At 50.4% G+C, this 25,436-nt stretch overlaps 1 protein-coding gene across 1 annotated transcript in view; it reads left to right on the top strand.

Moving 5' to 3' along the window:
* Positions 1-417: 417 nt before the first annotated feature.
* The window catches only part of LOC111162438 (low density lipoprotein receptor), a 34,970-nt gene continuing 9,951 nt past the window's right edge, over positions 418-25,436 (top strand). Inside the window, exons 1-10 of the mRNA XM_022526855.1 lie at positions 418-482; positions 11,985-12,107; positions 12,520-12,642; positions 14,918-15,304; positions 17,780-17,902; positions 19,347-19,469; positions 20,943-21,062; positions 21,559-21,684; positions 23,556-23,727; positions 23,808-24,035. Of these exons, the coding sequence (XP_022382563.1) occupies positions 470-482; positions 11,985-12,107; positions 12,520-12,642; positions 14,918-15,304; positions 17,780-17,902; positions 19,347-19,469; positions 20,943-21,062; positions 21,559-21,684; positions 23,556-23,727; positions 23,808-24,035 (1,538 nt within the window). The 5' untranslated portion in view covers positions 418-469. The remainder of the gene's footprint in view (positions 483-11,984; positions 12,108-12,519; positions 12,643-14,917; positions 15,305-17,779; positions 17,903-19,346; positions 19,470-20,942; positions 21,063-21,558; positions 21,685-23,555; positions 23,728-23,807; positions 24,036-25,436) is intronic.

The following is a 25,436-nucleotide window of genomic DNA, read 5'->3' as shown; positions in this document are numbered from 1 at the left end:
CGATTCCTAGAAAGGAAAAAGCAAGTAGAGAAAGGAGAGGGTAAAGTTTCTGACGTCTCGTTTTTCCGTTGGAGGCAGAGGGGAGATAGATGGTCGTTAGCCTGTTAGATGATTTGGAAGCAAGTTTTGGAAAAGACTGGAATCCGAGTCAGGACTTCAAGGGTTAACCAGCCCTAGTCGCATCGGCCGTTCCAAACTCCTCCTCTCGAAACTCCTCCTCCCGCAGTGAGGCGAAGATATTCCAAAATCACCCCACCGCAAGCTCCTCCCCCTGCGAGGAAACTCTCATAGAAATGCTGCAAATGACTGGGGCCCCGCACGCATTTGCCACCCGACGGCTCGAAGCCCGCCTTTCCCGCACGGACTTTACGGACCGAGCCCGGGGCTGGCGCTTTCGAGGGCGGAGGCTGGGAGCATGAGACCCGCAGGCTGGGGGCTGTGCTGGACCGCCGCCCTGCTCCTCGCAGCGATGGGGGCGGCAGGTAAGGTTGGCTCCAAGCGTCCGCATGCCATGGGGTGTGACCCCCCCAGAACTCGGGGAGCCCCTTGGTAACTCTGGGAGCTGCGGAAAACCACCCCATCCTTGAAAGATGTGTGGGGGAAACGGCACTTAGTCCCATCCAAACGGTTGAAGGACTGCGAGGGTTTGGAGATGTGGGGAGGTCACGAGAAGCAGGTGAGGCTTTTCCCAGGAGTCTCCGCCAGATGGGGGGACCCCCTTCTTCAGAGCGGGACACGGGGCCCTCCAGCCGTAGGGAGGCAGGGACGCCCCCACCGAGTTGTTCTGGGGTGAGGACTACCAGGACCTCGGGGGCTCAGCCTGGGGAGTGGTTCTCTGCGGGCGCCCTCGCGTCCCCCCCGCGGACAGAAATGCTCCAGGCGGCTCAGGTGGCTTTGTAACCCTCTAGGGCTGCCCTGGAGCCCGGGGTCCGATGCGTTGTTTCCTCACAGGCGCCGCACGCGCGCTTCGGCCGGTGGCCACCGCCTCCAGCCCCGCCTCCGGCCCCCGAGGGCCAGTCCCCGAGCTCCCATTGGGCGCGATCGGAACACGCGAGCCTCGAGCCACTCCCCTTGGCCAATAGGGGGCGGTGGATGCGGCGTTGGGGGGCGCGCGGGGCGGGGCTCGAGGTGAGGCTGGGGACTCCCACCGCCCTTGGCTCAGGTGAGGCGACCGCCCGCGTTCCCTAGCGTCCGTCCCGGTTGCCTGTCACAACAAAGCGGGCGACGCGTCCCGGGCCCCCGAAGTCTCCTCCGCGAGCACAGGCGAGCCCCTTTTGTCCTGGAGGCCGCCCTCGCTGCCCCGGCCTGGGTCGAATTCACCTACGCGCCCCCAGGCCACCCTCAGGGCCTCCGTTCCTCCCGGAGCCGAAACGTGGCCTCCGAAACGCCCGTCCCTCCTCGGTTGCCCCCGAAGGGAAATTCGCGGAGACCTTCCACCGGGGCAGGAACCGGGAGGCGGCAACGTCGGACGGATCCCTCAGGGTGGCCTTTTTTGGTTCAGAAGCTTCTGAATGGGTTTAGTTGAGCGAGGCTAGTTGGTGCTAGCGGTCCTGAGTTACCCAGTGGCTCTGAGTTGCCGGAGGCATTTGACCTCGCCCTGGACCTGAGATAAATGGTTCATTTCCTACTTAGAACCCGAGTAGCCCCGAAAAGAATTGGGATTCTCTGATAACAGGATTGCGGGAAACTTTTTGTATTGACGGGAGGAGAGGGGCGGCTTTGTGCCGGGAGCTGTGACCTCGTGGAATTCCTATCAGTGACACGTCGGTTTTCCCTGAGGTTGCTGCCGGGGGTTGTTGGGATTAACTCCGCCACCCAGTTGCGTGATGAGGAGGGAGCATAGCTTGTCAAGAGGCATTTAATTGACTTGTATTTCAAACGCTGATGGACTCCATCCCTAAGAGGAAATCATGGCAGTCGAGTCTTGAGCAAGATGCGGTTGCTGGCTTTAGTTTCCGCTCTCCTTGGGGTTCTGATACAACTGCAGGAGGAGCAGTTTTGGGAAGGGCCAGTGGGACCGGGCTGCTTAGCCCTTCAAGCCCTGACTGGGATTCTAGTCTTGTCCAGAGCTGCTCTGGGGTCCGCTGCTTGATTTGTCCAATTTTGGTGTTCCTTTGATGAGCTGTGCCCCCCAAATTGGAAATGCACCTCCTGAAAGCTCTCTGTCGATTCTCTCGGCTCTTGATTTTTTCATCCCTAAGAGGAACTCGGGGCGGTGATGCCTTGAGCAGGATGTGTTGCTTTACTTCAGTTTTCTCTCTCAGTGAGTGGCCTCCCATGTTCTCAGGGAGGCTCAGAGTCCTGATGTGTTCCCCAGACTCCTGAGGGCCAGAAGCTACTTCTCTGGTGTTAACAGCCCTGGCTGCCCCAGTGTGCTCCTTAGCGGTCTTTAAAGCATTTTGGGGGTGGGGCGGTAGGAGGGGGATGGGATTTCTTGTTCTTTTCCCTTGGAAATGGGAGTTGTTGGAATCTGGACTGCATGCCTTCACTTAGCCAGATCCAAACCACTTAACAGTTGTGTGCGGAGTATCCTGTATGCCCAGGGCACACCCAAATTCAGAAAAGTGGAGCATCTCGCTAAGAGCTGTGTCTGTTTCAGCAACACGCCCTGGGGAGATTCATTGGTCATTGCTGGGCACACTTTTCTTGCGGGGCAACACTGGAGAAAGGGAGAACCTTTTTTGAGACTACAGACCTTTAAGGGGAATTACGTGGATCATTCTGCCTTTCCAGGATATTCCGGCTCTAATCTGTAGGATTCCTCCCTTGATAAGATCCTAATCTAGATGCCTTTATTGCTTAGGGCTTTGACGGCTTTCTTATCCCTTGTTAAGCACAATAATAGCGTCCACACTTTCCCTCCCTGGGCTGTCAAGGACGTCACATTTGTTGATAAGACACTGTGGAAGTAAGCAGCAAGGGACCATCACAGAAACAAAGCCCTCCCCAAAGGAGCCGACCACAAAATCTTCCACTGAGATCACGCCTGAGGAAAATGCCTTGGCATCACCTAGTTTGGAAAAACACACTGGCAAATTGATTTCTCATTCGTATTCCACTGAGTCTGTTAGCACCAGCCATTTCTTTTTTCAAGGAAATGATTCTGTCTATAATTTTGATTCTCCTGAGGAACATCTTCAGTAGCATGGGAAAGAAAACATAGAAAGCATTTTACCACCTCATTTGCATGCTGGAGAAAAAGCAGAACTGGGCAGTCTCCTTTTCTGTTTCAATGACCTTGTTCCTGGCTTGTCACATGTGACAGGAGAGACTTAAAGGCTAGAGTTTAGAGATTTAGGCACTTGGGGGGTGGGTGTGTGGTTTCTGTGTAATTTTAGGCATCCCCAGCATGAGGAGATAGTGGAGTGGGCGCTCCAGTTTGCTTTTACTGGAATTCAAGTGAAACCGACAAGTAAAACACAAACCTTGCTTGTCCAACAGGGAGGAAGCCCTGAGGTTTCCTCGGGTGGTGATGCGGCTAACAGGACGGGCTCTGTCCCCTTGCTCAGAACGGTGCTGTCTGCTGTGGGGACACTCATCTGATGTCCTGTCTCTCGGCACTTGCTGTTCCTGATCCCTGTCCCCACTAGGAAGGCCATGGGATTGATTAATTTCTCAGCTGACTGTTGCCTGGCTACACCTGTTAACAGTAAAATTCATTAGCTTTTTTTTTTTTTTGTAAAGATTTTATTTATTTATTTGAGAGACAGAGATCACAAGTAGGCAGAGAAGCAGGCAGAAAGAGAGGAGGAAGCAGGCTCCCTGCTAAGCAGAGATCCTGATGCCGGCTCGATCCCAGGGCCCTGAGATCATGACCTGAGCCAAAGGCAGAGGCTTTAACCCACTGAGCCACCCAGGTGCCCCTCTTAGCTTTTTTTTTTTTTTTTTTAAGATTTATTTATTTATTTATTTGACAGAGAGCGAGATCACAAGTAGGCAGAGAGGCAGGCAGAGAGAGAAGGGGAAGCAGGCTCCCCGCTGAACAGAGAGCCCGATGCAGGGCTCGATCCCAGGACCCTGAGATCATGACCCGAGCCGAAGGCAGAGACTTAACCCACTGAGCCACCCAGGCGCCCCCACTCTTAGCTTTTTATTCAAACCTTGTCCGGAGCTGTGGGCTAGCTCTTGGATGACCTGTCCTGATAAAAAGTAAGGTCGGGGTCTTCCTGATGGTGAGGTCTTGCCCCATCTTTGGCTAGCAAATATTTGGAAGTTGTGTTGGACAGCCCAGGTGAAAAGGAGAATGAGTAAGAGAAAAAATAAGAGAGAAGGGAATGTGTTAAGCTTTGGAATGTGCTGTGGTTACACAAACTGATAACCGAATTGCCCAACTACTGATCTCAACAGGATGACTCCCTCGGACCCCGGTTCACCCCTCACCCCACTGACTCACGGTTGAATTGTAATTACCCGGAAAACTGAAAACCGGATATGACTCACATCTCACTAGTGGCACAAGGGGTGGGTAAAAAGCAACTGGAATGTCGGGACTCTCAGAAAAAATGAAAAAGGAAGTTCAGGCAAGGGCCGTTCGTAATGAGGCTCTCCTGCCTTCCCCAGGGCACCACAACCTCCATTACCACTAATCCGCTGCTCTGGCCTCCCAACCTTTGCACAAAGCCCTATTTTACCAACAAAACATGTCACTGGAAAGACTGAGAATAGTAATAACACCTCAAGGCCCTTGCCTCCTTCTGCCTGCTGCTCCCCCTGTTTGTGTTCTCTCTCGCTCACTTGCTCAGTAGCTCTGTCAAATAAATAAAATCTTTTTAAAAATGAGGTATAGGGGCGCCTGGGTGGCTCAGTGGGTTAAAGCCTCTGCCTTTGGCTCAGGTCATGATCTCAGGGCCCTGGGATCAAGCCCCCGCATCGGGCTCTCTGCTCAGCGGGGAGCCTGCTTCCCTTCCTCTCTCTCTGCCTGCCTCTCTGCCTACTTGTGATCTCTGTCTGTCAAATAAATAGATGGGATCTTAAAAAAAAAACAAACAACAACAAAACCCTTTGATTTATTTAGGTCATCTCTGCACCCAGAGTGGGGCTTGAACCCGTGACCCCTGAGATCAAGAGTCGAGCACTCCTCAGACCTGGCCTGTCAGGCGCCCCCAGCAGACACACCTCATTTTCTTATGCTTCTCAGATACTGCCTTTCTGCACACATGGAAGGTTTTGGCAACCCCTCGTGGAGCAAGTCGAGGTTTTTCCTGCACTTATTACTCACTTTATGTCTCTGTGTCACATTTTGGTAATTTAGTGTAAACATAGCTACTGTATGCACTGAGAAGGCCAATTCATTGGACTCGCTTTATTGCGATACTCATTTTGTTGGGGTGATCGGAAACTGAACCTGCAAGGTATGCCTGTATGTAAATAATTAGATAATTAAAAGTAAGTAAATAAATAGTTATTTGAGTTAAAATAGCTTTTTGGGGGGCGCCTAAGTGGCTCAGTCACTAAGCATCTGCCTTTGGCTCAGGTCATGATCCTGGGGTCCTGGGATCGAGCCCTGAAGTGGTTTCCCTGCTCAGCGGGGAGCCTACTTCTCCCTCTCCCTCTGCCCCTCTCCCCACCGCACCACACTCCTGCTCAGTCTCTATCCTCTTTCTCTCAAATAAATAAAACTTTAAAATAATAATAATAATAAAAGAGCATTTTTTAAAAAGATTTTATTTTAAAATAATCTCTACGTCCAATATGGAGCTTAAACTCACGACCCTGAGATCAAGAGTTCCATCCCCACTGATGGAGGTGGCCAGGTGCCACTAGGAAGGTGGTTTTTAAACTGGGTCCCAATGTCCCCAGCCTGGGCTCTCAGCCCAGGTTCAGGATCAGGTCCAAGCCTGGTGAAAATGATAAGGGGTCTGGAGGTGCTCAACCAGTTGTGCCACCCAGATGCCCCTTGCCGTCCTATTTTAAACTACGCCAGCTGTTCCCTTCTTTTCGCCTAAGTAGGGCTTTGGAATTCCTTGAACTTAGCATTGTCTTGCACCTGTGCCAGTATTTCTTCCAGGTCCCAGAAATTTTGCACTTTAACTTGAACTTTGCAGGTTCTGCCCTGTTACCCTCTTACAAGGTAGAGAGTAGAAGTGTTCCCCCTTTCCCAGCCTTTTGCGTGGGGTGGTGAGGGACCTGGCTCTGATTTTCCCCATACCTATTGCACAGAATTATTGCAACTGTGTCAGGCATTGGCCCATGCCTGTGTGGTGCTGCAAGGATGAAAAGGACATTCCTTGCCCTCAGGGGTTTTTAAATTTAGTGGGGAGACATGCAAGTAAAGAGGTGATTTTCCTGTAGTGTGGGAAGAGTGAGAAATGGATGTTTTAGGAGCTCCTAGGGGTGCAAAACCCAGTTTTTTGGAAGGTCCGCTTCAAAGTTTACCTGTTAGTCAAGCAGATTACCCCCAAACTTAGTGGCTTAGAACAACACACATTTAGGGGCGCCTGGGTGGCTCAGTGGGTTAAGCCTCTGCCTTCGGTTCAGGTCCTGATCCTGGGATTGAGCCCCATGTCAGGCTCTCTGCTCAGCAGGGAGCCTGCTTCCCCTTCTCTCTCTGCCTGCCTCTCTGCCTACTAGACAGAGATCCGATCTCTGTCTATCAAATAAATAAATAAACTCTTTAAACAACAACAACAACAACACATTTGGGGGCACTTGGGCGGTGCAGTCCGTTAAGCATCCAACTCCTTGGTTTCGGGTCGGGTCATGATCTCAGGGTTGGGGGATCGAGCCCCGCATTGGGCTTCTCACTCATCGTGGAGTCTGCTTGAGGTTCTCTCTCCTTTCCCATTTGCCTTTCCCACTCATGCTCTCTCTCTCTCTCTCTCTTTAAAATAAATAATCTTAAAAGCAACAACTACAACATGCATTTACTGTCTCACAGTTTCTACGGGTCAGGGATTTAGAAGCAGTACAGCTAGATGGTTTGGGCCCAGGGTCTTCCAGGAAGCTGCAATCTGGATGGTTGCAGGGGAGAAAAAAATTAGGAGAGTCGGGGGACCAAGCTGCAGGAATTTGGGCTCTGAGGCTGTGAAACTTTTGCGGAATTCAGCATGGAGGCAGAATATGGATCACAAGGTTCACTGTGGAAGGGGCAGGAGAAAGTCCCTTCTGCAGTGTTGTAATTCATGTTGCTTTTGGGGCAGGGAACAGTTGGTAAAATCTGGTGATCTCAAGGTCATCGCCCCCTTCGCTGCTTGTAGGCAAACTTGCAGGTCAGCAATTTATGGGGAAGACAGATGTCTGCAGATGTGTGTATGGAAGGCAATGGGCTGGAAGGAGGGCTGCCCAGATACCCATGAGCTTGGAAAGGAAGTACTAGGTAGGTCCTTTTGGATCCGCCGTGGGTCACCTTCACTCTCTGCCCCCTAATGTATTGACATTAATGTGGATGGAGACCACAGTTGTCCCATTTTGGCCAAGAATGGCATGAGCTTTCTCTTTTTTTTTTTTTTTTTTTTTTTTTTTTTAAGATTTTATTTATTTATCTGACAGACAGAGATCACAAGTAGGCAGAGAGGCAGGCAGAGAGAGAGGGGGAAGCAGGCTCCCCGCCAAGCAGAGAGCCCGATGTGGAACTCGATCCCAGGACCCTAGGATCATGACCCCAGCCGGAGGCAGAGGCTTTAACCCACTGAGCCACCCAGGCGCCCTGAGCTTTGTCATTTTAATGACTTGGTTTCCCGTGATGTCAACCCCTAAAGGTTTTCTTCTCCACCTGCCCCACCCCATGCTCCACAAATCTTTATTGACCCTCCTTGTTCATCCTAAAGAACAGAAGCGTTCTAATATATGTAAGCTTTCACCTGAAGGAAGGACTCTTTTTTTTTTTTAAGATTTTATTTATTTATTTGAGAGAAAGCAAGAATGAGAGAGAGAGAGAGAGAGAGCATGAGAAGGGGGGGAGGGTCGAGAAGCAGACTCCCTGCTGAGCAGGGAGTCCGATGTCAGACTCAATCTGAGCCAAAGGCAGACAGTTAACCAACTGAGCCAACCAGGTGCCCTATCCTGAAGGAGGACTTACTAAAATACCCTTTTTATTTTGGAATTATATTAGATTTACAGAAAAGTTGCAAAGATACTGCAGAGAATTCTTTTAGAACCCGCATCCAGATTCCCCCAATGCTAACATCTTACAGACAATGGTATATTTGTCAAAACTAAGAGTTTGGGGCTCCTGGGTGGCTCAGTCATTTAAGCTTCTGTCTTCAGCTCAGGTCATGATCCCAGAGTCCTGGGATCAAGCCCCGAGTTGGGCTCCCTGATCAGCAGGGAGTCTGCTTCTCCACTCCTTCAACCCCTCTCCCTGCTTGTGCTCTCTCTAATAAATAAGTCTTTTTTTTTTTAATTAAAGATTTTATTTATTTATTTGACAAACAGAGATCACAAGTAGGCAGAGAGAGAGGAGGAAGTAGGCTCCCTGCTGAGCAGAGAGCCTGATGTGGGGCTCCATCCCAGGAGCCTGAGATCATGACCTGAGCCGAAGGCAGCGGCTTAACCCACTGAGCCACCCAGGGCCCCTCTAATAAATAAGTCTTAAACAAAACAAAGCATAAAGCTAGGAGTTTAATGTTGGTCCATTACTGTTAACTCTAGACTTCATTTGGATTTCACCAGCTTTTCCCTTTCCTCTTTCGGGACCCAGTCCAGAAATCCATGTTGCATTTGGCCCTGAAGTCTTTCATCATTGTCTTAACCAGTTGCTTTCCAAACTCTTTCAGTCACATACCTCCACTGGTTTAAAACAAAAAACAGGGGCGCCTGGGTGGCTCAGTGGGTTAAAGCCTCTGCCTTCAGCTCAGGTCATGATCCCAGGGTCCTGGGATCGAGCCCCGCATCAGCCTCTCTGCTCGGCGGGGAGCCTGCTTCCTCCTCTCTCTCTGCCTGCTTCTCTGCCTACTTGTGATCTCTGTCAAATAAATAAATAAAATCTTAAAAAAAAATAAAATAAAACAAAAAACAAAACAAAAAAAAACCCGCTATGTTCTCCCCAATATAATTATTCATGTAGACTACTGCTACTGTATTAGGTACATCGTAAAATAAATTCCACAGAAAAGCAAGATGTTGAACAAGATGAGCTAAAAATACTTAACACTTTAGGGGCACCTGGGTGGCTCAGTTGGTTAAAGCCTCTGCCTTTGGCTCAGGTCATGATCTCAGGGCCCTGGGATCCAGCCCTGCATTGGGCTCTCTGCTCAGCGGGGAGCCCGCTTCCTCCTCTCTCTCTGCCTGCCTCTCTGCCTACTTGTGATCTCTGTCTGTCAAATACATAAATAGAATCTATTAAAAAAAGTTTATAAATATTTAAAAAATATATATTTTTCGTGATAGCTTCCTAGGATTTTAAATCCTAGGACAGAGAAGTTAGGGCAGGGAAGGCCGGGGTTTTTTTTTGTTTTTGTTTTTAAGATTTGTTTCCTTGAGAGAGAGAGAGCGTGAGCACATGAGCACCTGGGCAGGGCTGAGGGCAGAGGGAGGGAGAATCTCAAACACACGCTGACCATAGAGCCCAATCCAGGGCTCGATCTCACATTTTTTAGGATATTTTTTATTTATTTGACAGACAGAGCTCACAAGTAGGCAGAGAGGCAGGCAGAGAGAGAACAGGAAGCAGGCTTCCCGCTGAGCAGAGAGCCCGATGCAGGGCTCGATCCCAGGCCCCCGGGACCACGACCTGAGCTGAAGGCAGAGGCTTAACCGCTGAGCCACGCAGGCGCCCCTTAAAGATTCTATTTTTTTTTTTTAAGATTTTATTTATTTATTTGTCAGAGAGAGAGAGAGATCACAAGTAGGCTGAGAGGCAGGCAGAGGCAGAGGGAGAAGCAGGTTCCCTGCCGAGCAAGGAGCCCGATGTGGGACTCAATCCCAGGACGCTGGGATCATGACCTGAGCCGAAGGCAGCCGCTTAACCAACTGAGCCACCCAGGCGTCCCAAAGATTCTATTTTTAAGTAATCTCTATACCCAAATGGGGCTCAAACTCAAACCCAAGATCAAGAGTCACATGCTCTACCCACTGAGCCAGTCAGGCGCCTGTATGCTTTCCTGTTCTTTTTGTCTGGAAGATTTTCCCAGCTGTGGAATAAATTTCTGGAGATGTGATTTCTTCTTCACGTTATCATGTATTCATTAAGTACCTTTGTGCAGGCCGCCTGGGTTTCTCGGTTGGGCGGCTGCCTTTGGCTGAGGTCATGGTCTGGGGTCCTGGGATTGAGCCCCGCATTGGGCTTTCTGCTGGGTGGGGAGCCTGCTTCCTCCTCTCTCTCTGCCTGCCTGTGATCTCTGTCCAATACATAAATAAAAATCTTAAAAACAAAAAGAATGGAACTTATAATAATTGGAACTTATAATAATATATAATAACGTACATAATTGAACTTATAATAATCGGGGCACCTGGGTGGCTTAGTTAAGCGTCTGCCTTCGGCTCAGGTCATGATCCCAGGGTCCTAGATTGCCCTACATCGGGCTCTCCGCTTGGCGGGGAGCCTGCTTCTCCCTCTCCCACTCCCCCTGCTTGTGTTCCCTCTCTCACTGTGTCTCTCTCACTGTCAAATAAATAAAATCTTAAAAAAAAAAGAAAATTGTAGCCATCAGTCAAAACTTAACATACCTGTATTTGCCTACAGAACATCTGACAATAGGAAAATCCTGCTTCTTCTGTTTTTTATTTTGGTCCTGTTTGCTTATTTATTCATAAACCATGATGAGAAAAACCAGATCATAATTTTTATTGGCCACATTGTTTTATTTTACATTGGGCATCAAAGTTTATACTTAGAGATTAAAAGCTTTTTATTACCAGGTATCACTAATAACAAAAGTTTGCTTTATTCCCGTGCACATAGAACTGTGCATTCTGAATCAAAGTATAATATTTAAGACAAAATGCAGTCAATATTACTATGCTCTCTTTTCCAAAATGCAAAAATCAACGGGTTTTAGGAAATTACCCTCAAGTTTACTTGTCCTCATTTTTACCTAAAAATCTGAGTCTTTGGGGCACCTGGGTGGCTCAGTGGGTTAAAGCCTTTGCCTTCTGCTCGGGTCATGGTCTCAGGGTCCTGGGATTGAGCCCTACATCAGGTTCTCTGCTTGGCAGGGAGCCTGCTTCCTCCTCTCTCTCTGCCTACCTCTCTGACTACTTGTAATCTCTATCAAATAAATAAATAAAAATCTTAAAAAAAAAAAATCTGAGTCTTTATGGATGACTGGGTGGCTCAGTCAGTTAAGCTTCTGCCTTCAGCTCCTCAGGTCATGATGCCAGGGGCTTGGGTTCGAGTCCCACCTTGGGCTCCCTGCTCAGTGGAAAGCCTGCTTCTCCCTCTGCCTGCCACTCCCCCTGCTTGTGCTCTCTCTCTGTCAAATAAATAAAATCCTTAAAAAAAAAAAATCTGAGTCTTTGCTTTCCTAGAAAAAGTTGCTCTTATTATGTCTTTTGCTACTGTCTCTGTTCCATTTCTTTTGATCTGACCTTCCATTTTATGATTATTTTTGCTCCAGCATCTGTTCTCTGACCTCTGTATTCATAATTTCTCATAATTTTTATCTCTTTATATTTCCTCCCTGCCTATTGGAGTTGACCCCTCATTTTTCCTTCTGCTGAATGATTTCACACTCTCAATTTTCCTCATTACTGTTGCCAGTACAGGTTTGTAATATGTTAAATCATTTAAATCATTTTCATTTTTCATGGGCAGGGATGTTAGATGATCTTGTTTCCTACCTCAGTGAGTTCATACACTGGACTCAACAACCGTTATGTCAAGTTTCACACACCGTGGGCAAGTCACTCTTCTAGATCTGTTCTTTGCATCCTCCGCTGCACTTGTGGTTCATGAGATGTGTTGTGTGTGTTTTATTTCCTGGGAAGGATCAGATTCTATTTCTGGTTCATTCTGCAGCTGGCAGGAAATAGAAACACACAGGTGGTGTTGTCAGTTTCCGATTCTGGCGCTGAATGGTCCTTCCTCTTCCCTTCTCTCTCAGTGGAAGACAGATGTGGCAGAAACGAGTTCCAGTGCCAAGATGGGAAGTGCATCTCCTACAAGTGGGTTTGTGACGGGAGCGCCGAATGCCCAGATGCCTCAGATGAGTCCCAGGAGACCTGCAGTGAGTCCCCTTTGGGCGTGACACACTTCCTGCCCTTTTTGATGAGAGTGGGTGACAGACAGGTGAACAGCAGCCAGCAGGCTGATGTGTTCAGCCGTGAATTGGGACTTGGGGGAAGCAATATTTCTGGAACTTTGCAAGCTCAAAAAAAAAAAATGAGGTGAAATTCACATAACGTAAAATTAACCATTTTAAAGGAACCAGTTCAGTGATATTTATATGGTCATGGTACTGTACAGCCATCACCTCTCTCTCCTTCTAAGGTTTCCATCCCTTTATGTCTGATTTTTTGGGAGGGGGCCCAGAAAGTTGGGCTTGGCACCCTGTTTCTGAAAACTGTTTTTTGTTCTGCGAAGCGGGGTCTGGAGTGACCGATTGGGGGAGGAAAGTCTCAGTCCCGTTTCTCCCACAGTGTCTGTCACCTGTAAGTCGGGGGACTTCAGCTGCGGAGGCCGTGTCAACCGCTGCATCCCTCAGTTCTGGAGATGTGACGGCCAGGTGGACTGCGAGAATGGCTCGGACGAGCAAGGCTGTTGTAAGTTGTTCCCTTCCCCCACAGCCGTGCACTGGCCCCACTGGGTCCCTGCCGTCCCGGTCCCCGGGCTGCAGTTACAGTTGCTGTCCAGGCCGTCCTGCCCCAGCTGAGCTCCGGATTGGCTCTTCAGTCCTTCTTCTAGAAGCTTCCACCAAGCCCCCTTGTGCATTTGAACCCTACTTTGCCCACACAACAATGCAGGGCATAGGGTTGGTGCCACCTATTAGGGTGGTCAGCATACTCAGGCTGTCCCTGCCAAGTGTCCCCTGACCCCAACCGTGTGGCCCGTCACTGGTGAACCACTGTGACCACCACCAGCCACCCTGGGCGGCTGAGCACACAGTAGGTGTCATCGGCTGAGACCATATCGCTCAGCTGACCACCAGGAAGAGGAAAGCTTCACTGGGTTGTGGCTTCTGGGGAGAAACAGGGCCAAGAGTCCCGGAGGAGGAGGCACGTTGGAGAGCGGAGTGTCTGTCTTGGCTCTGCAGTGTTAGTTAGTTAGTTACTGAGTTGTAGAGTTTTGTTTTGTTTTGTTTTTTAATGGAGTAGGGCTCTGAGAAAAATAAGCGGGAAAAATTTAAATAAGATAATGTCAGATCTTCAAGTTCAGAAAATTTAAAAATCCATAAAAATAATAATTAAAAAAGCAACATGCGTGTGTTCACATACATTCACTTGAGAAATGTGTGTCTCACTGGGCTTAATGGTCGCCTAACGAAACACCTCCTCGGGGAACATTTAGAAATAGAATGGAGTGTTGTTCTTTTCCCACGTACCTTGTTTTGCCTTCCAGCTTTATTGTGATATAATTGACATACAACATTATGTAAGTTTAAAGAGTAGATTGGGGGGGAGAATTAATTTAAAAAAATAAAATTTTTTTAAAATTTTATTTATTTATTTGACAGAGAGCACAAGCAGGTAGAGTAGCAGGTAGAGGGAGAAGCAGGCTCTCCACCGAGCAGGGAGCCCAATGCAGGGCTCGATCCCACGACCCTGGGATCAGGACCCCAGCTGAAGGCAGTTGCCCAACAAACTGAGCCACCCAGGCACCCCTAAAAAAAGAAATTTTTTTTTTAAGTTGCCAGTTTCTTTTTTTTCCACACCCTAAAGATTTTACTTACTTATTTGAGAGAGTGAGTGGGAGGGAGAGGGACAGAGAACCCAAATCCAACTCTGTGCTGAGCGTGGAGCCTGGTGTGGGGCTGAGATCGTGGTAAGATCAGGACCTGAGCTGAAATCAGCAGTTGGACACACAACTGTTCAACCAACCAAGTCACCCAGATGCCCCCAACCACCACTTTTTAAAAAATCCTTTTGGGGGTGCCTGGGTGGCTCATGGGTTAAGCCTCTGCGTTTGGCTCAGATTGTGATCTCGGAGTCCTGGGAACTGGCCCTGCATCTGGCTCTCCGCTCGGCGGGGAGCCTGCTTCCCCCTCCCCCACTTTCTGCCTGCCTCTCTCCCTACTTGTGATCTCTGTCAAATACATAAATAAAATCTTTTAAAAAAAATTCTTTTGGATGGGGGGAGCACCTGGGTAGCTCAGTCTCTTGGTTTCATCTCGGGTCATGATCTCAGGATCAAGCAGGCTCTGTGCTGGCCGTGGAGTTTGCTTAAGATTCTCTCTCTCCCTCTTCCTCTGCTTCTCCCACCCGCTTTGTGTGTACTCTCTCTCTCTCAAAAAAAAAAAAAAAAAAAAAAAGGAGTAGGTGATGATTGGATACACATACATATTACAAAATGAGCACCACTGCAGTGGTGGCCAGCACCTCCTTCATGTCCCACAATCACCACATTTTGGCAGGTGTTTCTTTTAATAATAACAGCAAACTTTTTTTTTTTTAGATTTTTTTATTTGTTTGTCAGAGAGAGCAAGAGCTTGAGCACAAGCAGAGAGAGCCGCAGGCAGAGGGAGAAGCAGGCTCCCCACTTAGCAATGCGGGGCTCGATCCCAGGACTCTGGGATGGTGACCTGAGCTGCAGGCAGACGCTTAACAACTGAGCCACCCGGGTGTCCCAACAGCAGACTCTTAAATAATGCTTCCCTTGGGCCTGGCCCAGGTACAAATGGGGCAACTGAGGCACAGAGGGGCCCCAGGAGTGGGCTGGGGAGGCTGACCTTGCAGGGGTTTCCTATCCGGGGGCCTCTGCAGGGTCTCCGACTGAGGTCTGGGCTTTCCTGGACTCAGTGTCCTCATCTATAAAATGTCTGTTCATGAGAAGAGGGGACTCTCTGGTGACCGGGTTGTCCTTTCCCACCCACCCCTGCAGTACCCAAGACGTGCTCCCAGAACGAGTTCCGCTGCCAGGATGGGAAGTGCATCGCCCTGGACTTTGTCTGTGACTCGGACCGGGACTGTTTGGACGGGTCTGACGAGGCGTCCTGCCCTGTGCCCACCTGTGGCCCTGCCAACTTCCAGTGCAACAACTCAGCCTGCATCCCCGAGCTGTGGGCTTGTGATGGTGACCCCGACTGCAAGGACGGCTCAGATGAGTGGCCGCAGCACTGCGAGGGCCGCAAGCTGTCAGTCCCCCAATACGACAACGGCCCGTGCTCCACCCTTGAGTTTCACTGCCAGAGCGGCGAATGTATCCACTCCAGCTGGCGCTGTGACGGGGGCCCCGACTGCAAGGACAAGTCCGACGAGGAGAACTGCAGTAAGGGCACTGCGCGGGAGGTCCTCTCCCCTGGCCCTGTGCTCCCCCTGGGGTGGGATGGGTCGGCCTTTCTGTGCTTAGACAATGCCAAGTCCCGCCGCAGGAATTTCAGTCTTCTGTGTTTCTGCCCGTGTTCCCAATCACAGGGAGGAGCAAGCCTCCATAAACAGAGACCCTGTCTTTAACTCCAAATAGTGTGGATTTCACCACCCCCCTTTTTTTTTAAGATTTTATTTGTTTATTTGACAGAGAGATCATAAGTAGGCAAAGAGGCAGCGAGAGAGGAGGAAGCAGGCTCCCTGCTGAGCAGAGAGCCCCGACTTGGGGCTTGATCCCAGGACCCTGGGATCACGACCTGAGCTGAAGTCAGAGGCTTTCACCCACTGAGCCACCCAAGCGCCCCGAGTTCACCCTTTTTTTGACCAGGGGAGCAAGTCACAGCTGCAATACTATCTTCGTCCAGACAGGATCCTGGGCTCCAGGCCTGGTGGGTGACCTCTGGCCAAGGACTACGCCTCCCTGCACTGTGTTCTCTTTCCCCATGGAATGGGGCAAGAGCTTTGGCCTTGGCAGGCTTTTTTGACTGGAGTCCGCACCATGCCACTGAACTTTCTGGGGGCGGTGGAGACCTCCCACGTCGGCATCGCCCAGTGCGGGAGCTCGTGCAAGCGAAGAAGGGAATATTTTGTTTTGGTTCACTTCTGTGAATTGAAAGTTAAGTAGCCGCATGTGGTGAGCGGCTCCCATGTTGGGGGCCGTGAAGATAAAGGATTGTGCTACCCAGACCCTGGCCCCGAGTCCGTCATTCCTGAAGGGGCACCGTTACTTCCAAGCCAGCGGCGGAGCTCCTGTGAACCTAGAACGTGTTTTCATGTCCCAGTTTCTTTGGTACCTTTGCCCCTGTGCACTGTTTTCATAGAATTGTAATCTCGGTGTAGATGGTATTAGACTTTTTAAGAATCACTTTAAAAAAAAAAAAAAAAAAAAATTTTTTTTTTTTTTTTAAGTTTATGGCGTTTTTTTGTTTGTTTTTTTTGTTTTGTTTTCTTTTGCTTTTAGTAATCCCTGCACCCCACCTGGGGCTCAAACTCACAACCCAGAGATCAAGAGTTGCACACTCTTCCAACAGAGCCTGCCAGGCACCCCTAAAAGTCACATTTTATTTATTTATTTATTTTTAAAGATTTTATTTATTTATTTGACAGACAGAGATCTCAAGTAGGCAGAGAGGCAGGCAGAGAGAGGAGGAAGCAGGCTCCCTGATGAGCAGAGAGCCCAATGTGGGGCTCGATCCCAGGACCCTGAGATCATGTCCTGAGCTGAAGGCAGAGGCTTTAACCCACTGAGCCACCCAGGCACCCCTAAAAGTCACATTTTAAAATAATGGATGACTGTATACAGTGTGCACTAAAACTCAACACAAACTCCCTTAATCCTCATTATGTGAGCAGGCTTTCCCCACTCTTTACAGATGGGGAAACTGAGGCCTAGGAGGGGTGACTAATCGGAGGACACACACCTGTGAAAATAAAAAATTTGTCTTTTGTCCTCGGTGTCCTCTCCTGCACATTTGTCCTGCTTCACAGTGTTAGACTGTGCTGTACGCAGTGGCACTGACCGAATTTGTCGCTATCCGGTCTGCCTCTAACTGGGGAACGCGCCGTTGCTTTTCTGCTGAGAGTGGCCTGTCGGCCCTGCCAGGTGTTTACAAATCATGTGTTCTTGGGGAGCCTGACTGGCTCTGTCAGTAGAGCATGTGACTCTTGATCTCAAGGTTGTAAGTTCAAGCCCCATACTGGGTGTAGAGATGACTGAAAATCTTTAAAAAAATTATTTTTGTGTTCTCAGAAATGTAGATGTGAAAAGATTGGAGGAAACTCCAGGAAAACTCAGTGGTGCTGTTAGGGTGCTCCCCCCACTTTCTTATTTTTCAAACTTTGCTCTGTGGCTTTAGTTATGATTGTCTGGGATTCTTCTTCTTTGAGGAAAAGAGTACCTACTGCCATAAAAGAAAATCTAAAACTACATAGATTAGGGGTGGTTGGGTGGCTCGGTCCGACTCTTGATTTCAGCTCAGGTCATGATCTCAGAGTTGGGAGATTGACCCCTGCGTCAGGCTCCGTGCTATGCATGGAACCTACTTAAGATTCTCTCTCTCTCCCTCTGCCCTTCCCCCACCTTAAAAAAAGAAAGAAAGAAATTAGACTACATTGGTTAAAATTTAGAATGTGAAGACAGGTGTTCCCTGAAGACTTTTTCTTCGGATGGGAAGCAGATAAAATGGATAAGCCACTGTCTCCTGCCCATGGAAGTGGTGGGACTTGTTTTTTCCCCACATCTGAAATCTTTCTTGTTATCTGCTTTCCCTGGTGCCCGAGGCAGGCAGGACATTGTTGCTTCAAAGCTGGTAGGTTGTTTGTTTTTTCCCCCCCGCTGCTCCTTGAGAGAAACCAGCATGTGCCCTGTCTTTCCTAGCTGTGGCCACATGCCGGCCTGATGAGTTCCAGTGCTCAGACGGGACCTGTATCCATGGCAGCCGGCAGTGTGACCGGGAATATGACTGTAAGGACTCGAGCGACGAGCTTGGATGCATCAACGGTAAGCTCCTCTCGGGGCAGCCCCGTGCCCGCTGTGTGTCCTCGGGCCAGTTACTTGACCTCCCTGAACCTCACTTCCATTTATCTGACCAATGAGCATCACGAAAGCATCTGTTTCAGGACTGTGAGATTCTAATGAGGCCAAAGTATACAGGGCTTCTGTCTTTGAACTCAGCAGGTAAAGCACTGTCCTGTGCTCATGGTGTGACATTTCCACTCCTGGGAGTGACCCTGGGAGAAACTCGCACCTGTAACCAGGAGGCGGGCTTCGGAGTTTAGGGAGCAGCACCGGCCTAACGGCGGGACACTAGGAGCAACCCTGTTATTTATCAGCAGAATTCACTTAAAAATTGTTTTAATTGTGGTAAAATCATGGAACATAAGGAGAATAATTTTATTTTTTTATTATTTGTTCTTTTAACAATTTTTTTTAAAGATTTTATTTATTTATTTGAGACAGAGAGAGAGAGAGAGAGAGAGAGAGAGAGCATGAGCAGGGGGAGAGGGAGAGGGAGAAGCAGACTCGCCGCTGAGCCAGGAGCCTGCTGTGGGGCTGGATCCCTGGATATTGGCATCATGACCTGAGCAGAAGGCAGACGCTTAACCATCTGAGCCACCTAGGCGCCCCTTATTTATGATTCTTAAAGTTTTTATTTTCCTTTATTTATTTATTTTTTTAAAGATTTTACTTATTTATTTGACAGAGACACAACGAGAGAGGGAACACAAGCAGGGGGAGTGGGAGACGGAGAAGCAGGTTCCCTGCTGAGCTGGGAGGCTGAGGCGGGGCTGGATCTTAGGATCCTGGGATCATGATCTGAGCTGAAGGCAGATGCCTAATGACTGAGCCACCCAGGCGCCCTTATTTATTTATTTTTTGAGATTTTATTTATATGAGAGAGCGTGGGGTGGGGGTCAGAGGGAGAAGCAGACTCCCTGCAGAGCAGGGAGCTCGATGCAGGACTCAATCCTGGGACCCCAGGATCATGACCTGAGCCGAAGGCAGTCACTTAACCAAATGAGCCACCGAGGTGCCCGTTTATTTATTTTTAGAGACAGAGTGTATGAGGGCGGGGAGGGAGAGGGAGATAAGAGAAATCTTAAGCAGGCTTCACGCCCAGTGCAGAGCCCAAGGCGGGACTCGATCTCACAATCCTGAGATCTTGATCTGACTGAAATCCAGTTGGACGTTTAACCAACTGAGCCACCCAGGTGCCCCCCCCCAAACAAACTTTTGTGAACAAGAAGTTAAATTCTGATAATGTAATTTTTGACAATCGTGGTAAACAACATCTAACAGAAAAAACTTACCACCTTTACCATTCTTCAGTGTTTATTTCCATGACAGTAAGTACACTGTTACATCTTAATTATGAACACATTTACATATCATCTCGTGTACATGAACGTCTCGGAAGTACCTGACCGTCCTCTTTGGCTCTTAGTGACACTGTGCGAGGGGCCCAGCAAGTTCAAGTGCCACAGCGGCGAATGCATCACGCTGGACAAAGTGTGCAACTCGGTCAGGGACTGTCGGGACTGGTCGGACGAGCCCCTCAGGGAGTGTGGTGAGCACCCCCCACCCCCCGGGTGCAGACAGCTCTCTGGGTCTTATGGGGAGCTGGGGCTGGGACCCAGACGTGGCTATGCTGTGGGGCTGCAAGTCTCCTGCCCACCCCTGCCTGTGAGTGCTTTAGCTCTGCAGCAACACAGACATGGGGTCCTGGGGGAGAAACCTCAGTGTTCACATCTGTAGGATGGGACAGTAAGGGCCCAACATCCTAGGGCTGCTGTGGGTTGGCTGTTGCGATGCTTGTCAAGTTTCAGCAGTGCACCGTAACCTGTGGCCATGTAAATATTGAGGACTTGACCAGCTGTACGGTCTGTCGCAGCAGTTCAGCAGGAGCTGAGTTGCAGGCGGAAGACGGCGTACAAATGCACATGCGCACATGAACGCCTGTGGCTGCGCTCCAAGCAAACCTTATCACGGACACTGAAGTCTGAACCGTCCATGGGGCACAAAATACTGTTTTACTTTTGATCCTTATTTTTCTTTTCAACTGTTTAAAAACAATAAAAAGCATTCTTAGCTTTGGGGCCATGCAGGAACAGATTGGTAGGCTGGCATGGGCCGAAGCCCTGTAAAGAGAGCCAGGGCATGGGTGCCAGCGCCGAGCGCCCCGGGCCTGGTCCAGCACTGTGATCTGGGGCAGGTCTTGGAGTCTGGCCAGGCCTCGGTTTCCACAGTTATAGTTCAGCTACCTGTATCGTTTTGGGGAGTTAGTACATGCAACTGTGGAACATGGTTTTTTAGTTTTTTATAATCAAGAATATTTTGAAATATGTTATCAAAAAAAAAGTAGGATTTACCATCTTAACCATTTTTTTAAAAATTATTTATTTATTTATTTGACACAGAGAGAGAGAGAGAGAGATCACAAGTAGGCAGAGAAGCAGGCAGAGGTGGGTGGGGAACAGGCTCCCTGCGGAGCAGAGAGCCTGATGCGGGGCTCGATCCCAGGACCCTGAGATCATGACCTGAGCCGAAAGAAGAGACTTAACCCACTGAGCCACTGAAGCGCCCCCATCTTAACCATTTTTAAGCGTCCAGTTCAGTGACATTAAGCAGACTCACATGATCATGCAGCCATCCCCACCATCCGTCTCCAGAACTTTCTCATCTTCCCACACTGAACCTCTGCCCCAGGAAGCGCTGACTCCCCATCCCCTCCCCTACCCAGGCCAGCCGCCCATCTACTTCCTGTCTCTGATTTTGACTCCACTGGGAATGTGCTAGGAGTGAATCCTGCAGTGTTTGTCCTTCTCTACCCATAGCGTTCACTCAGTGGAATATCCTCCGGGTTCCCTCCTGGCGCTGCAAATGATGGGGATTGTGCTAAGTCCTCCTAGGGGACATGGCAGTTTCCTGGTCCCCCAGTCATAGTAGCAATCATTATAAGGGTGAGGAGATGGTACAGGGGTGCCGACGAGCTGAGTGTGACCAGTCTCTGCTTTCGTCCCCCTCCCCCCACCTGGCACAGGGACCAACGAGTGTCTGGACAACAAGGGCGGTTGTTCCCACATCTGCAATGACCTCAAGGTGGGCTACGAGTGCTTGTGTCCTGAGGGTTTCCGGCTGGTGGACCAGCGAAGATGCGAAGGTGATTCCCCAGCAGGGTGGGCTCCTGGCCTCTCCGTCCCTTTCTCCTCATGGGGTGGCCAGACCCCCAGTGCCTGTTTCCCCACCTGTTCAGTGGGCATGACAGCAGTGCTGACCTCGTGGGCCTGTTAGGAGGATTTAATGAAATGCCAGATGCCCAGAACATCCCTGCAGGCTTGGCCCTGGAGGGGCACGGGGTTCTTGCCTTTGGGGATGAATAATTAAGAAAGTAATCTCTGTTGACGGCTGATGCAGCTTCTCCCTGGGGGCTGCTCCCCTGGGGTGAACGGTGAGGTCAAGGTCATTGTTGGAGACAAAGCTTGGCTGTTTCTGAGTTTTTATTTCTGAACCTGCTGGTCACCAAGACCATGGCTCTAGGGGTCGTCCCCAAAGGGCCTGGGCTGTCCCCATTTGCCATCGGGAGGCATGGCTCCATTACTCCATCAGCACCCCATGGGGAGGAAGCCCCAAATGCCTTCGTGTGTCCTGACTTGCAGATATCGACGAGTGTCAGGACCCCGATGTGTGCAGCCAGCTGTGCGTGAACCTCGAGGGCAGCTACAAGTGCGACTGTGAGAAGGGCTTCCAGCTGGACCCGCACACCAAGGCCTGCAAGGCTGTGGGTGAGTGTGGGGCGGGGCCTGCGGGGGCCTGTGCCAAGAGCTGATGCCCTGGGGAGTTTCATCACAGGAACTTTGCACCAACTCCAAAGCCCGCTGGGTGAGGGCTGGGGCCAACTGTGTCCTCCCAAGACCTCTGGCAGCTGGTTGAGCAGCGCTGTCGGGAACTTGCCAGGAGCATGCCTCGGCGTGTCCTGCTTTCCTGTGGACACAGGTCAATGGCAGGAGATCTAGTTTGCAGCCCCCAGCCTCCCGCATGGCTTCAGAGGACAGGAAAAGCCGAGGCCTGAAGGACCCATCCCCCCACCAGCTGTTCTTACTCACTTAGAGGAACCTGTACCCAAAAAGCAAATTGACTTCAGAGAGCCCAAGGTATAATCAGTCACTCCGGAGGAAACCAAACGCAGGAATAGTTGGGTTTCTTTTCTTTTTCCTTTTTTTTTTTTTTAAAGATCTTACTTATTTATTTATTGGACAGAGAGAGAGATCACAAGTAGGCAGAGAGGCAGGCAGAGAGAGAGGGAGAAGCAGGCTCCCCGCTGAGCAGAGACCGCCCTCCCCCCCCATGCAGGGCTCCCGATGCAGGGCTCGATCCCAGGACCCTGAGATCATGACCTAGCTGAAGGCAGAGGCTTAAGCCACTGAGCCACCCAGGTGCCCCAGGTTTCTTTTCTACCTAAAGTTGAGATGAGCACTGTGACCAGGCACTGATTCTCAGAAACCCCAAGGTGAAAAGAGCCCATGTGTTTGGAGGCACAGCCGTCCTCGGGGAGTTGACCTGTGGATAAACTCCCTTTGCTTTGCGTCCTGTTCCGCCCTCCAATGTGACTCCAAGGAGGGACGAGTTTGCAGAAATATTTTAGATTGCCTTCCGTTTCCTCAAGGGTCTGCTTGAGCTTTGAAGACTTCCTCCCCGTTGTCGTCCCTTTTGTCATGGTTCCATGGCCGCACTCTGTCACACCGCCATGTGTTTCCTGGTTCTGGGGAAAACCAGGGACTGAGTTCACGAACCCCCCAGGGTTTGAGGTTTCACTTTTGCTCTGATCTGTGTGGGCCGGTGTCTACACAGACGCCTTCCCAGGAGTATGAGCGGTATCATGGGAAGGGCTGTTCTGAGTGAGGTCAGTTGTACACACCGTTAGCCTGTCGGTGAATATTGGTGTCATAGTTACAACAGAGCCCCCCAGAGTCCGGGCAGCCTGGATTTGAATCCCAGCTCTGCCACTGACCAGCTGGTGTGACCTTGGGCTTGTCCCTTCCCCTCTCTGAGCGTCAGTCCCCTCATATGTATGTTTGTTTGTTTTTTTTTAAAGATTTTATTTATTTATTTGACAGAGAGAAAGAGATCACAAGTAGGCAGAGAGGCTGGTAGAGGAAGAGGGGGAAGCAGGCTCTCTGCTGAGCAGAGAGCCTGATGTGGGACTCGATCCCAGGACCCTGGAATCATGACCTGAGCTGAAGGCAGATGCTTAACTGACTGAGCCCCCCAGGCATCCCCAGGTTTTATTATCCATGTAGGTTTTATTACCATATAAGTATGGTGGGGCCAACCCAGTAGGAGATGATCACCATCGAGAAGATCGGTTGTTATGGTTCCTAAGAAGAGGGGTAGCATGGCAGCCAGGGGGGCCCCCCGGGGAAGCACCAGGGTCAGTCAGCAGGCAAGAGGAGATGGCCGGCTCAGGGACGGGCTGTCCCTTTGGTCTCCGCAAGGCCCAGGACGTCTGAGCACCAGAACCACATGGCTCATCCGCCCGCAAGGCATTTCCCAGCCCATCCTGAGAGTCTCCTCTGGCTCAGCCGGACCCCAGAGGTTGACAGGCAAAAGTCGGGGGTCCCTTCTGCTGCCCTGAGCATCCTTCCTTCATCTCCAGGTGACATCGCCTACCTCTTCTTCACCAACCGCCACGAGGTGAGGAAGATGACCCTGGACCGCAGCGAATACACCAGCCTCATCCCGAACCTGAAGAACGTTGTGGCCCTGGACACAGAGGTGGCCAGCAACAGAATTTACTGGTCTGACCTGTCCCAGAGGAAGATCTACAGGTGAGCCTCGGAGCCGCCCCCAGCCCCAACCCCGGGTGAAATAGGGCCCTCGCACTGACGCTCTCCCCCCTCCCCGCCAGCACCCAGATCGACAGAGCCCCCAGCTTTTCCACCTATGACACCATCATCAGCGAGGGCGTCCAGGCCCCCGACGGGCTGGCTGTGGACTGGGTCCACAGCAACATATACTGGACAGACTCCATCCTGGGCACCGTCTCCGTGGCTGACACCAAGGGTGTGAAGAGAAAGACACTCTTCAAGGAGAAAGGCTCCAAGCCGCGCGCCATCGTGGTGGACCCCGCGCACGGGTGGGTATTGCTGCAGCTGTGGGGTACGGAGGGAACGGAGAGCAGAGGCGGGGTTCCAGAGCTGGCTAGGACCCCGCCTGGGGGAAGGCATGTGCCTGAGCCGGACTGGCCTCCCTGGGCGCGGGGCTGTCCCTAGCCACCAAGGCCCTTGCTGTGAGGAACGAGCAGGACCCAGAAGGGTGGACCTTACCCCCGTCGCCCTGTGGGAGCCAGAGCTTGGTTCCTCTTGATTGCTACTGAGATGGACGTGGACCCTGAAAAGTGCACTCAGGATAAGAACCCAAAATCAGAGAGGCGCCTGGCTGGCTCGGCCGGTTGTGTCTGATTCTTGATCTCCGCTCAGGTCCTGAGCTCAAGGTCACAGTACAGGCCCTGTGTTGAGCTCTGTGCTGGGTGTGGGGTCTACTGAAAAACAAACAAAACCAGAAATTAGAATATGGGTTTAAGGGACGCCTGGGGGGCTCAGTTGGTTAAGCAGCTGCCTTCGGCTCAGGTCATGATCCCAGCGTCCTGGGATCGAGTCCCACATCGGGCTCCTTGCTCATCAGGGAGCCTGCTTCTCCCTCTGCCTCTGCCTGCCATTCTGTCTGCCTGTGCTCACTCTCTCTCCCTCTCTCTCTCTGACAGATAAATAAATAAAATCTAAAAAAAAAAAAAAAAAAGAAAAGAATATGGGTTTAAATTGGTCGTGGAAATTAATACTTATTTAAATTCTGATTTAGTATTTTGTGGCAGAGTACCCTGTACCAGGAAAGGATTGGAGAAAGGTTAAAAAAAACTCAGATCCAAAGGTAGTTTCCGGGAGGACGCCCCAGGGAGGAAAGGTCGCCACCACCCCGCAGGGCCCCAGGAGAGTGTTTGCAGGGCCCGAGGTTGACTCAGCAGCTCCGGGGCCCACAGGGACCTGTGTCCCCTGACAGAAGGCATCTCCCTGCCCCATGTCCCAAACCTGTCACACCTATTTGCCCATGGAATTTCACAATTCTGGAGGGACGGTGACCACTTTGGGACGGCAGCCTGTCATGGTGGCAATCCTCAGAAGGAAAGGGAACTTTCTTTTTTTTTTAATATTTTATTTATTTGAGAGAGAAATTGAGAGCATGAGAGGAGGGGAAAGGCAGAGGCAGAGGGAGAAGCAGTCTCTCTGCTGTGTGATCCCTCGACCCAGGGCATGACCTGAACTGAAGACAGATGCTTAACCAACTGAGCTAACCAGGTGCCCTGAAAGGGAACTTTTGAGACGAGCATGACTCACCTGGGACAGGCCCCGCATTGAAGGCAGGCCTCGGTGACCACAAACGTTCTCATTTGGTAGAGGGTCACTCGGTTGAATGAATTTAGTCCACCAGCTGCTAGGAAAGAGAGAGGCTCCCGGAAGTAACCCCTTAGATACAAGTCATG

The sequence above is a fragment of the Enhydra lutris genome, unplaced genomic scaffold (genome assembly GCF_002288905.1).
Source record: "Enhydra lutris kenyoni isolate GAN:26980312 unplaced genomic scaffold, ASM228890v2 scaffoldscaffold92, whole genome shotgun sequence".
NCBI lineage: Eukaryota > Metazoa > Chordata > Mammalia > Carnivora > Mustelidae > Enhydra > Enhydra lutris.
Note: the sequence above shows the minus strand (reverse complement) of the source record. Positions and strands in the feature narration are given on the sequence as shown.